The 18,323-nt window shown below is 44.5% G+C and overlaps 2 protein-coding genes across 3 annotated transcripts in view; one reads left to right on the top strand and one right to left on the bottom strand.

Annotated features, from left to right (window-relative positions):
* pip5kl1 (phosphatidylinositol-4-phosphate 5-kinase-like 1) overlaps positions 1-18,323 on the top strand; it is a gene marked incomplete at both ends in the record, with an annotated part of 469,911 nt that overhangs the window by 43,150 nt on the left and 408,438 nt on the right. The gene's annotated exons all lie outside the window — the stretch shown is intronic.
* Positions 8,016-18,323, bottom strand: part of prrc1 (proline-rich coiled-coil 1) — an 81,703-nt gene continuing 71,395 nt past the window's right edge. For both annotated transcript variants that reach the window (XM_084324319.1, XM_084324320.1), the window contains 2 exons: positions 15,063-15,165; positions 8,016-10,391 (listed from right to left, as the gene is read on the bottom strand). In XM_084324319.1, the coding sequence (XP_084180445.1) occupies positions 10,182-10,391; positions 15,063-15,165 (313 nt within the window). In that variant the 3' untranslated portion in view covers positions 8,016-10,181. The remainder of the gene's footprint in view (positions 10,392-15,062; positions 15,166-18,323) is intronic.

Here is an 18,323-nt window from a genome sequence, read left to right as displayed (position 1 = left end):
AAACTAAGAAGATCCTTGACTAGGTACAGACTCAGCGAGCACAGCCTAGCCATTGAGAAATGGCCGCCATAGGCAGACCTGGCTCCCAAGAGAAGACAGACTATGCACCCACTGCACACAAGAAGAGGTGGAAACCGAGCTCCACTTCTTAACAACCTGCCCACTATACCAAGACATCAGAGACATATACTTCCCACAAATTGCAAACACCCAAAGAGACTTTGAAAACATGGACAATAACTCAAAACTCCCATACCTACTGGGAGAAATACAAGAATGTGCAAACACAGCAGCAAGATTTGTGAGCTGCTGTGACAAGGAAAAGGACATCCAGCGGAATGCAACCACTATAAAGACTGTACTAGAAATTCCGTCTGTAATGTACTGATTTATTTTGTTTTCTCTGTTTGATTGTTTTGTTTTGTTTGGCTTTGGCAATGTAAACGTATGTTTCCCATGTCAATAAAGCCCATTTGAATTGAATTGAATTGAAAATTGAGAGAGAGAGAGAGAGAGAGAGAGAGAGAGGAGGAGGGAGAGAGAGAGGAGAGAGAGAGAGAGAGAGAGAGAGAGAGAGAGAGAGGAGAGGGAGGAGAGGGAGAGAGGGAGAGAGGGAGAGAGAGAGGAGAGAGGGAGAGGGAGAGGGAGAGGGAGAGAGAGAGAGTTTCAGACTTGATGCTCAAACAGCCTCAGCTCCCAGTCCTTGTTGCCATGGTGATGTTAAGGGCATGGCTCTGTCTCTCTCTCTCTAACGCTGTACCACACAGGCCCACACACACACACACACGCATGCACGCACGCACACACACACACACACACACACACCACACACACACACACACAACACACACACCCAACACAACACACAAACACCCAACACAACACACAAGCATACAACACAGCAGCGTGCACAACACACACACACACACACCACACACACACACAACACAGACACACACACACACACACACACACACACACACACACACACACACACACACACACACACACACACACACACACACACACACACACACACACACACAGAGGACAACACTATCTCATACACACACCACACACAAGATGAGTAAAGTGTGAATTCTTCCCTCCACATCCTTGAGGGGAAAAAAAGGAAAAACAATAACAAAATAATGAGTATGGACAGTGTGTACCCTGTTGATAAAGACTCACCACGTGACAGAGGGAGAGGGAGAGAGAGAGAGAGAGAGAGAGAGAGAGGGGGGGGGGGAGAGGGAGAGAGAGAGATTACAGTATGTACTACAGTATGTACTACAGTATGCACTACAGTATGTACTACAGTATGTACTACAGTATGTACTACAGTGTGTACTACAGTATGCACTACAGTATGTACTACAGTATGTACTACAGTATGTACTACAGTATGCACTACAGTCTACAGTATGTACTACATTATGTACTACAGTATGCACTACAGTATGTACTACAGTATGTACTACAGTATGTACTACAGTATGCACTACAGTATGTACTACAGTATGTACTACAGTATGTACTACAGTATGCACTACAGTATGTACTACAGTCTACAGTATGTACTACATTATGTACTACAGTATGCACTACAGTATGTACTACAGTATGTACTACAGTATACAGTATGTACTACAGTATGTACTACAGTATGTACTACAGTATGCACTACAGTATGTACTACAGTATGAACTACAGTATGTACTACAGTATGCACTACAGTATGTACTACAGTATGCACTACAGTATGTACTACACAGTATGTACTACAGTATGTACTACAGTATGTATTACAGTATGTACTACAGTATGTACTACAGTATGTACTACAGTATGTATTACAGTATGTACTACAGTATGTATTACAGTATGTACTACAGTATGTACTACAATATGTATTACAGTATGTACTACAGTATGTATTACAGTATGTGCTACAGTATGTATTACAGTATGTACTACACTAACTACAGTATGTACTACAGTATGTACTACAGTATGTATTACAGTATGTACTACAGTATGTATTACAGTATGTACTACAGTATGTATTACAGTATGTACTACAGTATGTACTACAGTATGTACTACAGTATGTACTACAGTATGTACTACACTAACTACAGTATGTACTACAGTATGTACTACAGTATGTACTACAGTATGTATTACAGTATGTACTACAGTATGTATTACAGTATGTACTACAGTATGCACTACAGTATGTACTACAGTATGCACTACAGTATGTACTACAGTATGCACTACAGTATGTACTACAGTATGTACTACAGTATGTACTACAGTATGTACTACAGTTTGTATTACAGTATGTACTACAGTATGTACTACAGTATGTACTACAGTATGTACTACAGTATGTATTACAGTATGTACTACAGTATGTACTACAGTATGTACTACAGTATGTACTACAGTATGTATTACAGTATGTACTACAGTAGCTAAACACTAAAAGGGACAATGTTTCAGTTGACAATTAACCCTTTCACTGCCACACTACAGAAGGTTAACCTGCTGTCGCGTGGCAGTGAAAACCTTCTGTGTATTGTCGCAGTGAAAGGGTTAACCGTTTGGTAGTGCAGCAGTGAAAGGGTTAAAGTCCATGCAGTAAAATATTTGATGGTTCGGAATCAGATGTTCAAACACAATTTTCATTTTGTTCTGTAATCAAGTTGACTGTGTGGTAAAATATTTACATGAGTTGCGTAGGGGCCTGGTGGGGGGGATAGCATTATTGATTTTAGGGCCTAGGACCGGCCCTGGGCCCTCATTCATCAATGTGTGCGTAGAACATGTTCTATTTCCACACGTAAGCACAGAATTTAGAATGAGTGTACGCACAGGGAAGTCGGGATTCATCACACGTGCGTACGCAGGTTCTACGCACACCTGTCATGATGAATATGACTTTGATCCTACGTTTGAGCTAGTGCACTGTTTTAAGTATTTGCATACCAGAAACGCCCCGATTAACCATATACGGTAATGGAATACACCCATGAAATGTGGAAAAATGGACTAAGCCGAGGGAAGCGTGTCATGAGACAGGCTGACAGACGTGTACACTTACGGTGATGTCGGATATGATATCTATTAACCATTGCTGCCTGGGCAGCGCAAACACTAATAAATACCGCGCTGGAATATGACTGCCTTTTCCCGTGTTGTTTGATTAATACCCAGGGATTAAAGTTCTCCTCAATTTTATTCCAAATCGCGATGGATCTCCCGTCAATTCTCTACCTGCTGCATATGATTTCTAGAGGCATACTACAATCTATTTTGATGTCAGTATTGGGTAGCCTATATAAACAATAATACGAGAGCATATACAAGAACAATGAATCTTACTGCCATGTATGATGTAGCAGATATGCCATGTGTAGCCTGCCTATATGTGATCAATACAAACATGAACTTGAATTCCATCATGTCTGTGTGCGGGTCACTGCGGGAACTCACAATGCTGTTGTCACAATGTAAATAAGAACGTGCACTGAAAAGTTACAGTATGTAGTTGGTTGATTATTTGTATGATCAGTAAACCCTTGCAAAAAGTATCCGTTTTATTTAATGAATTGAAAACATTCAGCATCGCCTTCCTCCCGGCATCCAGCAATAACATGTATCAGGCAAATGCGCATCGCAACATTGACTGAGTGGAATCCCTTTCTATTCACATAACTGCATTTGTGATGGAGCTTTGACAGCTACAGTAACAGTCTATTGCTCGATCCATCTCCAATATCACGATGGACCGTGCCGCGGTGGCAAAGACCCGAGGGTGGAGAGGATCTTGAATGAATTCCATCATCATATATATATGTTGTGTGTCTGTCCACTATGTTTGTTACTTTGTTATCCCCCCCCCCCCCCCCCTATCTATGTAAAGCGACCTTGGGTCTCTTGAAAGGCGCTATATAAAATGAAGCTATTATTATTATTGTTATTATTATTATCATCACATCTGTGCGGGAGCTCACAAATAGACTGTTAGTCTCAGTGAAGTTTCAACGGAGGTCATCTATTCTAACCAACAAATTGAAGTAGAAAGCATTTCGTGACCAATCTTATTTGGAAACATGACACACAAAATAATTTGCTTTTTATTTGAAACAATATCTAATCGCGTTTGGAGGTTGGTGTTTTGCGTCTGCCCCCCCCCGTGCCAAACAAGCAGGCCAACCTCTTGTTCGCGTGTGAGCCCGTTATAATTACACTACTGTCGCTATTTTACAATGAACTATAATGAATTACGGGTCATACAGAAGTTGAACACTAATGCACGGAAGCTTATTTCCGCCTTGAAACTAATGCAGAACTGAGGAGTGCTTATGCGTAGTAACGATATTCTACCACTGGGCGTCAGCTAAGTGTGCTCTGACCTGTGCGTAGACGTAAGCACGGAGTCAAGTTCAAGTTGAAATTGATGAATCCCACTCTTTGCTTAGAAATGATCGTACGCACAGGGTAAGCACAAATCTGTGCGTAGAACACGTTGATGAATGAGGGCCCTGTTCAGGAGCTCTGATGTGGAGAGGTCTCCCTGCCTGATCCAGGGTCTGTGAAGGGCAGAGGGATGAGCTCTGATGTGGAGAGGTCTCCCTGCCTGATCCATGGTCTGTGAAGGGTAGAGGGATGAGCTCTGATGTGGAGAGGTCTCCCTGCCTGATCCAGGGTCTGTGAAGGGCAGAGGGATGAGCTCTGATGTGGAGAGGTCTCCCTGCCTGATCCAGGGTCTGTGAAGGGTAGAGGGATGAGCTCTGATGTGGAGAGGTCTCCCTGCCTGATCCAGGGTCTGTGAAGGGCAGAGGGATGAGCTCTGATGTGGAGAGGTCTCCCTGCCTGATCCAGGGTCTGTGAAGGGCAGAGGGATGAGCTCTGATGTGGAGAGGTCTCCCTGCCTGATCCAGGGTCTGTGAAGGGCAGAGGGATGAGCTCCCAGGATGCACTCTGGGGGATGAGAGAAACCACTCATCCCTGGGAGGAGGGGCTTACATTGTTATTAGGGCTACTGTTATACTTATAATAGACTCTATCATAGATTACATACTCATGTAAAACTGTAATCATTAAGGTGAGTATTACCCATTGGATTACACCAATTTAGTAACGTAATGTGATTACTTTTGGATTACTTCTCATTCTCAGACAGAACATGAAGCTAAACATGTTATAGTTCAATTTCTATTGTACATCCACTGTAACTTTAACAACGCTATCTGCATCCACAGCCACGAATAACAACTATTTAAAATGATATGAATACAGTTATTTTTAGGGATGTCCCGATCCGATCACGTGATCGGGATCGGGGGCAGATCACATGATTTTCAGAAGATCGGGATCGGGGGAAAAAATACGGGAACATTTATTTTATTTAATATAATTTTCTTTTTTTTCAGCAAACATGACCATGTTCACATCTTAAACTCATACTGAGGCTTTAGTTTTGGTTTTAAATTACATATCATCATTAATTTATTTATTGTCGCACAGAGCAGAATAATTTGCCAAAACAAACGGCTGCTTTCACTTTCTTCTTTGCGCCGTAACGTAACGTAGTGCTGTCATCAGATCAGAGAGCGGGAGCCTCGTGTCTGAGTCAAGATGGATAAGCGAACAGATAAAATAGTCAAGGGAGAGCTTTTGAAAAGTTCCCAATGCGTCTGGGAAAGCTGCATACCGCAGGGAGAACGCTCAAGGAGGGGAACAGCGCTGAAGCCATCAACGGTGGATGATGCAATTATTTTCATCCACAGCGCCCGCAAATGAACAGCGGACCGAAGTGGTTCATTTGTTGTTTGTTCTTTGATTTAGCCGGTTGGCGAAAGTTAGTTTGTTCTTGGATTTAGCCGGTTGGCGAAAGTTAGTTTGTTCTTGGATTTAGCCGGTTGGCGAAGTTTTGTTAACGTTGTTCAACGCAAGAGGTTTTTGTTGCTGACGTGACGTTCATCAATAGCGAAGTGGTGAGTCCTGATTTACTGAAATTAATTGGCTGCTGGTTTATGAGTGTTTTCGGTATGCTTTTGTGTTATATGATGACATTCATGTATTAGTCTGTGTCTGCAGTGTGGGGGCATTTAATTGTTGCTGTTCAGCTGTTGTTAACCGCGGAGCTATGTCGTTATTCGCTTTGTGAGGATTATCGTCTGCGTTTCAGACAAAATGGAGCAAATCATTACATAAGTCGAACACTGTGAATGTATACTAATGTGCAAACAGATTGAAACTTTGAATATTTCTCGTATGAAGCGTATGAAGGGGCTCAGGATGAATAATGTGAGCCACCGTGCTCGAGGCGGGGCTATTGAGGCAACACAGGGGCTTGTCTCGCTTCGCCAGTTTCTGACAAAAATTTGTCAAATTGGTTACTATGTGAAAGATCAGTATCGGCAGATACTCAAAATCACATGATCGGGATCGGATCGGGAGCAAAAAAATGCGACGGGGACATCCCTACTTATTTTATTATATTTGATTTATAACTGCTCAAAGGCTTATAGCGTCATGTTCTGCCACCTGAAAAGGCTCATGCTGCATTTTCAAAAGTATGTAATCCAGTTACTGTGGGGTTACAGACAGTAACAAATTACAGGTAAAAAATGTAATCAGATGAATGTAATCGCATTACCCATTTATGTAATCTGCTACTTACTTCAGACCTGTGTGCATGTATGTTCTGATGGACCTGTGTGCATGTATGTTCTGATGGACCTGTGTGCATGTATGTTCTGATGCAGACCTGTGTGCATGTATGTTCTGATGGACCTGTGTGCATGTATGTTCTGATGGACCTGTGTGCATGTATGTTCTGATGGACCTGTGTGCATGTATGTTCTGATGGACCTGTGTGCATGTATGTTCTGATGGACCTGTGTGCATGTATGTTCTGATGGACCTGTGTGCATGTATGTTCTGATGCAGACCTGTGTGCATGTATGTTCTGATGGACCTGTGTGCATGTATGTTCTGATGCAGACCTGTGTGCATGTATGTTCTGATGCAGACCTGTGTGCATGTATGTTCTGATGCAGACCTGTGTGCATGTATGTTCTGATGCAGACCTGTGTGCATGTATGTTCTGATGGACCTGTGTGCATGTATGTTCTGATGGACCTGTGTGCATGTATGTTCTGATGGACCTGTGTGCATGTATGTTCTGATGCAGACCTGTGTGCATGTATGTTCTGATGGACCTGTGTGCATGTATGTTCTGATGCAGACCTGTGTGCATGTATGTTCTGATGGACCTGTGTGCATGTATGTTCTGATGGACCTGTGTGCATGTATGTTCTGATGGACCTGTGTGCATGTATGTTCTGATGGACCCGTGTGCATGTATGTTCTGATGGACCCGTGTGCATGTATGTTCTGATGGACCTGTGTGCATGTATGTTCTGATGGACCTGTGTGCATGTATGTTGTGATGGACCTGTGTGCATGTATGTTCTGATGCAGACCTGTGTGCATGTATGTTCTGATGGACCTGTGTGCATGTATGTTCTGATGGACCTGTGTGCATGTATGTTCTGATGGACCTGTGTGCATGTATGTTCTGATGGACCTGTGTGCATGTATGTTCTGATGGACCTGTGTGCATGTATGTTCTGATGGACCTGTGTGCATGTATGTTCTGATGGACCTGTGTGCATGTATGTTCTGATGGACCTGTGTGCATGTATGTTCTGATGGACCTGTGTGCATGTATGTTCTGATGGACCTGTGTGCATGTATGTTCTGATGGACCTGTGTGCATGTATGTTCTGATGCAGACCTGTGTGCATGTATGTTCTGATGGACTGAAAGAAAAACATTTGAACAAGAAACCATTTAGAGTTCGACACAAAACCAGTATGGAAAGAAAAAAGGTCTTTATTCTCCGTGTGGGGAAAAAAAGGCACATTTAATAGTGACTCAGTTCTGCACAGACGATAAGAATCACGCCCCCCCCCCCCCCATCCCCAACACACAGCTATCTGAGGCAGAAACAAATATATGAGTTAAGAGTACTTCTCTAGTATTCTCTCCGGTCCATCCCTGAAGTTAGGTGTTTTAGTTAGGTGAAGTGTTTAGAAGTTATGCGTTTGTATTAATCCGCCCACAAGGGGATTACTAAAGGAACACATGACCTTCTAATCCGAGAGTAGCATCCCATACCCAGCGCATGTAAACACAAACCCGTTACCTTCCGAAGCCAAGCCCAGAGGTCAAGCCCAGAGGTCATACACAGTTGTGTACAGTCTTGTTTTTGCACACTTCTGCGATCACTCTTGGGTAGAAAACAAACATGTCTTTGTATATTTTTGTCGTGCGCCAGGAAAGCAAAGCATGGCGTCTCCTGCAGCAACCCTGTGGACGATGAACCCCCTGATGTCTGAGACCGCCACATACCCTGCAATCTGTTACGACTAGAACTCTTAGCATTAATGTACAGAGCAAGAAGTTATATCTCAAATATGAATATATGATAAAGAGAGCATATGAAACATTAAAAACATCACGCCCTGATATTCTTAGATAATTTTTAGGGCATTTTAAGTGCTTTTATTGACAGGACATGTAAATTGGGAGAGAGAGAGAGATGGGAGGACCTGAAACACATGTCCCTGGGGCGGATTCAAACCCACAACGCTGCGGTTACAATGCAAGTGCATTTACGTGGTGCGCCACTGGGGGGCGCCCCAGGCCTGGATATTCTTTTGCACCGATTTTAGTTCATAGCAGGCAGATGGATTTGCATTTCGTTAGCCTCATACGATAATTGCCTAAGTCATTTTTCAAGCTTTTTGGAAAAGAAGAAAAAACTAATTTGCCAGCAAATGTGTACGAGTTTTTAATTTATATTTAGAAAATAAGTTCTAATAAGTTTTAAACAAAATATGTTGTGACTTAGCCATTTTCCCCTCGTACATACATACATGTCATACACTAAGGCAGCTGTTATACTTGCCTATGTCATGCAATCGCCATCTGTGTTAAAATGCACAAGTCACACGAGTGAGTTAGGCAGATGGGGATTTTTTTTATCCACTTTTTCTCCCATTTTCTATATTTTCCTCCCATCCCAATTTCGTATCATCCAATTCAACCCTCCCCTGTCACGAACGCTGTTTCTTGCCTCCCACAAGCCGGCTGCAATGTGGACTAAGTCATACAGAGCACGAGTCCCCTCCGGTACTTGAGGTATAACAGCAGTCGCATCTTTTCACCTGCGCAGCTCGATCTCTCAGTGGCGAGGAGTAACGCGTGGGAGGCTCACGCTGCCCCCGACACTTCCTGATTCTACTGCGCAGGCGCACCAACCGACCTGTAGGAGTCGCTGTCCACAACGCCCGATCCCCACCCATCAGTTTCCCACCCCCTAATACGGCCAATGTGTATTAGTACGGACGACCAGCTAAACTGAAAGCAAATGTGGAGCGCTGGGCTCGAACTGACGAGCCCAGCGTCTCCAGCATTTCGTGGCGAGCGCCTTGCCCACTACGCCACGTAGCCGCCCGCAGATGGGGATTTTTTAACGTAACAAGCGTTCTGATTGGCTGAGGACATAGGCACTAAGCCAGGGCGATGCAGCAGTGATGAGATTACAGTTTAGTAAAACATTTAGGCAATTATCGTATGAGGCTAATGATTTGTAACTTTTCATTTCATAGTGAAACATGATTTTGAACATGATCAGGATTCAGCGCTGGACCATCGTTACCCAGCGAGAGGAGATTGTAAAGGGATGCAGGGTCCTGTTACTTTCATACCATATAAAACAATGAGTATTTTCCTTCACAAATGTATGTTTCAAAATAGCATATATCTAAACGTAGAACAAGAATCTATATATATGAACTTTTTTTTCTTTTTTTAATATACAATTTCCAGTCATCTTTTAAAAACAGGAAACAAACGGTTAAGTCTTTGCTTGGGGGCCTTAACTGGAAATCAAGTCTAGAAATCAATAGTTTAGTTTCCGATTGGCACTGAATCCACTCCAGTCCTGCTGTTTGAATCGCTGGAACGCTTCACCGCCTCGAATTCCGTGACACAGACATGAAAACATGACGAGAAGAAAATGTGCATTTGGCTTTTAGCTCCATGAGGACGGACCGACAGGGGCCAGGCGGACAGGGGCACCCCGCCCCTCCCCCTCACACCGTCCTGGGCGGCAGCCTCTGTTTGTACATGCCGGCCAGAGCCTTGGCGGCGCTGTGGATCATCTGGCGCCGGGACATGCCAGTGCAGGCCTGGTGCCAGTCCGTGCGGCTCACGTTGGGCAGGTCGCGCTCCAGAACCTCCCCGATCGTCACCAGCAGACCCGACCAGCGCAGGCTGTAGTCTGGAGGGGTCAGCGACTGGGCCTGCGGGGGGGGGGGGGGGAGACGACGACAAGAAGAGTGTTTTAAAATCTGGAAGACAAGAGGTTTATTTGTCACATTACATACATACCAGGGCATACAGTGAAATGCGGGTGGTCATGCCCGCATCGATTGTGCAATAATACTAATAATAAAATAGACTAAACTAAACTAAATGGAAGGAAGACATGGTTAGGATGTTTACTCTTGAAAACGTTTGAAAGAAATAACGGGTCCATGCGGTCATGGCGGAGCTCAGACCCAGATCGATCAGCTTGTCCACCAGTCTGGTGGGGACTATGGTGTTGAAAGCTGAACTATAGTCAATGAACAGCAATCTCACATAGCCCCCCTTCTGACTGTCAAGGTGAGATAGTGTGTTGTGTAGTACTTGAGAGACCGCGTCGTCAGTGGACCTGTTTGTCCTGTGTGAAAACTGCAATGGGTCCATGTTACTGGGGAGGAAGGCACAGATGTGGTCCTCTCAAAGCATTTCATGACCACAGAGATGAGTGCCACCTGTCTGTAGTCATTTAGGCCTGCTGGGGAGGAGTTTTTTGGTACAGGGATTATAGTGGACACCTTGAAGCAGGCAGGGACCACAGACTCGGCCAGGGATAGATTGAATATAGTGGTGAACACTGGGGCCAGCTGATTTGCACAGGACTTGAGTATCCAATCTGGGCCTGCAGCTTTCCTAGTATTTACTCACATAAACGCTATTCTCACGCTGTGTTCCTCAATGAGAGTGTGTGTCCCCCCCGCAGATGAACCCCCCCCCCCCCGCTGCGGCAGCCGGCGCGTCAGTGACGCCGCCAGCCGGTGAGCTAACGTCGCCACTGCTCGCTCCAAACCTGCCGTAAAAGGAGTTGAGTTCATCCGCGAGAGAGGCATCTGCACTCACTATTGAGGAGGGGCTGACTTTATAATCAGTTATCGTTCGTACTCCCCGCCATAAGCCTCTCGTGTCGTTCTGGGCCATCTGTGTCTCCATCTTGTTCGCATATCGCCGTTTAGCAGCCCGCATTTCTTTGCATAGCCTATAAGCTGTTGCCTTATACTCGTCCATATTTCCCGATGCTCGGCCCGAGTTGTAAGCAGCGGTACGAGCGTTGCTCAATGTTTTCCCCCCGACCATAAGTCTTGATGGTATTGGTACTAATTTGGTCCTGCTGGCCTCACAGCAGCGTAGCATGCTAGCTCTAGTGAGACCGGAGATTAGGCTTGGGCGGTATAATTTTTTTCATACCGTCATACCTTGCTGACATAATACCCCGGTATACGGTATGACGGTATGACTTTCATTTTCATCAGCGGCGGGGGCAACCCGTGTTACCAAGTAAACAAATCACGGAACGATGGCCAGTTAGCCCGCAGCATCCTAGTGCTAGTATCGTTAGCTCTCAGAACGGTAGCCAGAAGCCCGCAGCACCCTAGTGCTAGTAACGTTAGCTCTCAGAACGGTAGCCAGAAGCCTGCAGCATCCTAGTACTAGTAACGTTAGCTCTCAGAACGGTAGCCAGAAGCCTGCAGCATCCTAGTGCTACTATCGTTAGCTCTCAGAACGGTAGCCAGAAGCCTGCAGCATCCTAGTGCTAGTAACGTTAGCTCTCAGAATGGTAGCCAGAAGCCTGCAGCATCCTAGTGCTAGTAACGTTAACTCTCAGAACGGTAGCCAGAAGCCCGCAGCATCCTAGTACTAGTAACGTTAGCTCTCAGAACGGTAGCCAGAAGCCCGCAGCATCCTAGTGCTACTATCGTTAGCTCTCAGAACGGTAGCCAGAAGCCTGCATCATCCTAGTGCTAGTAACGTTAGCTCTCAGAACGGTAGCCAGAAGCATCCTAGTGCTAGTGACGTTAGCTCTCAGAACGGTAGCCAGAAGCATCCTAGTGCTAGTAACGTTAGCTCTCAGAACGGTAGCCAGAAGCCCGCAGCATCCTAGTACTAGTAACGTTAGCTCTCAGAACGGTAGCCAGTTAGCGCACCAGCAACGGTAAGCGTGTCTCATTTAATTTCCACCACTGAAGCGGGTTTTCCCCTATCGATTGCGTCCTCCTGTGTGTAGACAACCAGCTCTGCGTGTGCTTGCTCCACTAGTGAGGACTGGTCTCGCCCTCTGCTGGCGCGTGCTGTGTGTGCACTACAACCAATGCCGTCCCTGTCAAAACTCTGTTTCAGTGTAATAGAAACTGAAACGCATCTGTGATTTTGATTTCTAAATACCCTGGTATACCGTAATACCGGCATACCGCCCAAGCCTACCGGAGATCTAGAGACCGGAACTATTCATTGTGCCTTTAATATCCCATTGACCTCCAGTGCCATTGTTTTCCAGTGTCATTGTCTTCCAGTGACACTGCTAACAAATACTAAAAACTCAAACACTGGTGCAAATGCTTCTTTTACAGACTGAAATGATACCTAGTCAACCTCTTAAGTCTGAGCGGTCCGGTACCGGACCGACAATGACATCACGCCATAAATCCCTCTCTACAGAATGTATGAATTAATGTTGCGTTTTTTTTCTTCAAATGTAGCCAAGAGTAAAGACCCTAACCCTGTCAAAACAGCAGTCAAAGTATATATTTTCAGCACTACGTTTGTTTACCAATGGTTTTAAGAGGCGCACCAGCTAGGCTTCTGAAAGATGTGGACTATCTCTTTTAGATGGAAATGTGTGTGTGTGTGCGTGTGTGTGTGTGTGTGTGTGTGTGTGTGTGTGTGTGTGTGTGTGTGAGAGAAAGATCAAATATGACTCATCTTCAACCACTGCTGTGTCATTTAATTTAATTAGTATTCAAAACTACACCGCGGTCACCAGTGAGTGTTGGAGCGACGCCCACATGTTATATAACCCAGGGGTTCCCAAACTTTTCAGGCCGCGACCCCCAAATAATGGTGTCAGAGATCCGCGACCCCCACTATTATAGGAGGTAAAACAAATTTAAAAGAATTATTATTATTATTATTTTTTTAATTTGTAATTTTATAAATGGAAATGTATGGTTGAAGCATGCAAACGTTCAAACGCACACACACTAATAAGCATAGGAGGCTTTTAACCAGGGCCGGACTGGGGAAATCATTCAGGCCAGGAAATATAGTGCAAAATATAGCCCCAGTCAGGCCACTTTTTAAGCGGGGGGTCTGGGGGTCCCCCACCAGGATTTTTTTTGTTACAAAGACTTCATTTCCTGCATTCTGGTGCAGGATTTTTTTTATTTGTACCCTTTAAATGCCAGTGTTTGTGATGGCATCACAAATTATTGTTAAAAAACAGGCTAGCATATGTATGATTAGCAACAACACTGATTTTGATGGATTTTCTGTTTTTTTGTAATGTCAGGTTGAAAATAATACAATCTTTTATTCAACTTCAGCCCTGATCATAACACCACATATTCATTTTATAATTGTAACCCCTTAAATACCAGTGTGTGTGATGGCATATATTTGCAATATATCAAATGCAAAGTAGATTTGTCTGGGGGGGATTATTAGCAACAACAGTTTTTGTAAGGGTCCCTCCTCCACCAATCACATGCGGCTCCCTTTGTGTGTGTGTGAGAGCAAGAGAGAGAGAGAGAGATAGTTCTCCAACTTGTGTGAGTTGCAGTGATCTCCTGTTTGTTCCACACCTAGGTTATCTAACTATTGCGCTGCTGTGGCCTGACTGCATAATGACCGCGGCGGCTACTACGTGGTTAATGTTTCAGCACCACGGACAGCGATTGTTGTTGTGACACACACACAATGCGGGACACGTAGGAGAGGGGGAAAAGTGTATAGTCTCTCGACAAAAGCGTCGGTGACCGGGATGCTTAATGCGAAGGATACCAATGTTTGGCGTAATTGCATGCTTGAGCAGCGCTGTCCACTTTATTGTGACATGATCTCTCGCTGCGACTTCTCTCCCCGTGGCAACAGAACACAGAACTCATCGTAAAACACTGGTCCATGTCCAGTTTGCTGCTCGTATTAAGAGCTTCAGCTGCTTTGCGAAGTTCTTGGAAGCTGAATTCTCTCTTGAGAGCATGAAATCTGTTGACAGTCTGGTCTACGGAGGAGACTGGGGCTGATGCATGCAGATTGGGAAATCCCTCGCGTCACGACACACGCATATGGACCAAGAGGGGCTCAAAATGTCTGTTAGTGTCATCTGAATCAGACGGATAAAGCAATGGTTTTATCCAGATTATTTGATTATTGCCACTTCCACTAAATGTGGGACATTGTTCTGTTGATGAGGGATGCGGGACAAACATTACATTTTCGGGACTGTCCCACAAAATGCGGGAAGGGTGGTCACCCTATATTCAGTTTTAATCTATCTATACTCTGCATCTGGTTATAAGATCCTGTGCGCAGTGTGCAAAATGAAAGTTAGTTAGTTGCTACCCGCCGGTTGCATCTAAATCGACAATAAATTGTCTTCTGATTAGAGAAAAAACTGCTGCATTAAGTGTGTGAACTGTCCACATGTTGGTGTTCAAGTTTTTCTGTTGTAGTGTAAAATATTGATCTTTCAAATTAATGGAAAATCACAAATGATGCGCTTCGCGCATGCATTTAATATGACGTTATTATATTATTTATCTCCGACTCCGACAGCACCCCCAACTCTGACTGACTTCCCGCGTCCCTGGCCAGTACCATGGATGTCCTGAGATTACCTGATGAACGCTCTCCAGAGCCAGGGGTGTCGCCTGGGTGAACACCTCCATGTGGATCCCCTGACCAGGGTCCTCGAGGAGGAGACAGCCAATATCAAACCACCTGGGGGGGGGGGGGGGGGGGGGAGAGGGGGGGGGACGACGACGAGAGAGAGAGAGAGAGAGAAAGAGAGAGGGGGGGGGGGGAGAGAGAGGGGCGGGGGAGAGAGAGAGAGAGGGGGGAGAGAGAGAGACAGAGAGGGGGGGAAGAGAGAGAGAGAGAGCGAGAGAGAGAGGGGGGGGAAGAGCGAGAGAGAGCGAGAGAGATAGGGGGGAGAGAGAGAGAGAGAGAGAGAGAGCGAGAGAGAGAGAGAGAGAGAGAGAGAGAAATACAGAGAGACCATTCTGTTATGGTTGAGTTACATTGACTTTGAACTAGTGAAGGACCACACACAATTAATAAATGTCTTGTAAAGGTGTCAGAACAAGAAATGATTAAACTGTTCAGCCTCTTGTTCAATGACCCTGCCGTGTTATTGGAGTGTCTCTATTAGTTGTGATTCATGATTTTAGGGACACTTTAAAAAGGGGATGGTGGAGATCTGGGAAATAGCCCGAGCAAGGAATGAATGACAGCTCATTCTCTCAGAGCAAAAGAGAAACCGCTAAAACCTTGTGCTTTTTCTCCAGGGTATTCTTCTGATCAAACACCTCCACGACTAGGGCTGGGCGATAAAACGATAACGATAACTATCGCGATAAATTATTTCCTCGAAATAAACATAAAACGTGGTCGCAAAGTTTCGATATATCGATTTTCCAAGCTTGGCTCCGTTCAGCCTCGGCTCAGCACACTCACTAACAACAACCAACGTTACGTGATGACGTGCTACGCACAACAGCTAACAACCAATCAGTGAAGGAGATGGCCGAGAGAGACGGAGACCCGGAAGGAGACCCAGAGCGGTAGGACTCACTCAACAACAAGGCTTGCTAGGCTAATTAGCTTGCACGGCGTTGTTTTATATATTTACGTGCCGAGTATGTGTGTGTGGTGAATTCTGAGGCCACGTTTATAGTAGTGGGGGTATACAGTGGTAGTCGTTTCAATATATTGTGGCGGAAGAGAGTATTTTAGTGTGATATTTAGCACATTGTCATGGAATACACCGCGTAGAAGCAACAGGCTGGCTAGGTTAACTAGCTTGCACGGCACTGTTTTATATATTTACGTGCCGAGTATGTGTGTGTTTTGAATTCTGAGGCCACGTTTATAGTAGTGTGGGAGTGGACGTCGTTTCAATATATTGTGGCGGAAGAGAGTATTTTAGTGTCATATTTATTGTCATGAGATACTCCGCTTGTCGGCTAACTGCTAACGTGCGAGGACTGATGACGACATCAACTCGACTTGAGACATTCGCAGCAGCATATTAGAAGTTAATTAAACTTGACAGACATTATATCAACGATAATTATCGATATCGAATTATATGAAAATAATTTTATAATTTTATCGCAATAACGTTTTTGGTCATATCGCCCAGCCCTATCCACGACCAAAACAAACACCTCCACGACCAAAACAAACACCTCCACGACTAAAACAAACACCTCCACGACCAAAACAAACACCTCCACGACTAAAACAAACACCTACATGACTAAAACAAACACCTCCACGACCAAAACAAACACCTCCACGACTAAAACAAACACCTACATGACTAAAACAAACACCTCCATGACTAAAACAAACACCTCCACGACCAAAACAAACACCTCCACGACTAAAACAAACACCTCCACGACTAAAACAAACACCTCCACGACTAAAACAAACACCTACATGACTAAAACAAACACCTACATGACTAAAACAAACACCTCCATGACTAAAACAAACACCTCCACGACTAAAACAAACACCTACATGACTAAAACAAACACCTCCATGACTAAAACAAACACCTACATGACTAAAACAAACACCTACATGACTAAAACAAACACCTCCACGACTAAAACAAACACCTTCATGACTAAAACAAACACCTCCACGACTAAAACAAACACCTCCACGACTAAAACAAACACCTCCACGACTAAAACAAACACCTCCACGACTAAAACAAACACCTCCATGACTAAAACAAACACCTCCACGACTAAAACAAACACCTCCACGACCAAAACAAACACCTACATGACTAAAACAAACACCTCCACGACTAAAACAAACACCTCCACGACCAAAACAAACACCTACATGACTAAAACAAACACCTCCACGACTAAAACAAACACCTCCACGACCAAAACAAACACCTCCACGACTAAAACAAACACCTCCATGACTAAAACAAACACCTCCACGACTAAAACAAACACCTCCATGACTAAAACAAACACCCCCATGACTAAAACAAACACCTCCATGACTAAAACAAACACCTCCACGACTAAAACAAACACCTCCACGACCAAAACAAACACCTCCACGACTAAAACAAACACCTCCACGACTAAAACAAACACCTCCATGACTAAAACAAACACAACTAAAACAAACACCTAGTGTACTCTGTCGTCTACTCTAAGCCATCCTAGGTTGTCAAAGTGGGCAGGGGTGAGGTGGGTTCTAGGAGTAAGGTCAAGCAGTAGTCTGACCAGTTTGTTTTGAGATGTTTGTAATTTTGTTTTTAGCGCCTTTTGAGGTGCTTTGGTACGATGAGGTAGGGGTGGGCGATATATCGAGTATACTCGATGTATCGCGGATTGTTCTACCCGAGATGTAGTACTGTACTATATCGCGAACATCGAGTATTTAGTTTATATGGCGCCGCCCGCGGCCGAGAGACACTCGCAGTGCTTTCCTCGAGAAGGGACGGCGGAGCTATAGGCTAACGTTAGTGTATTGGTCCCGAGTGTAGCAGGGACGGCGGAGCTATAGGCTAACGTTAGTGTAGTCAGGGCTGTACAGTGCGATATAATGTTGCGGTTGTAATTTCATTAGACAGACCAGCGCGGACCTTTAATAACATGTAATTTAATTGACACAAGCAATGAGCTAACGGTAGCTGCTAACCAAGGTATCCATTAGGATTATGCTAAGCTAACTAGCGATAGCTGCTAACCCTGGTAAACGGTCAAAGCGGACTCCACAAGACTAGTTCCATTCGTGAGGAAAGGGGGTGGGTTATATTGACAACGCTTGACAACAGCAGTTTAAACATAACTTCATATTTATTGGTTATTCGTTTCTGTATATCATTCAATTTC

This window comes from Notolepis coatsorum (genome assembly GCF_963971535.1).
Source record: "Notolepis coatsorum genome assembly, chromosome: 11".
In the NCBI taxonomy this organism is placed as follows: domain Eukaryota; kingdom Metazoa; phylum Chordata; class Actinopteri; order Aulopiformes; family Paralepididae; genus Notolepis; species Notolepis coatsorum.
The sequence above is the reverse complement of the archived record's forward strand: the minus strand, read 5'-3'. Positions and strand labels throughout refer to the sequence as shown.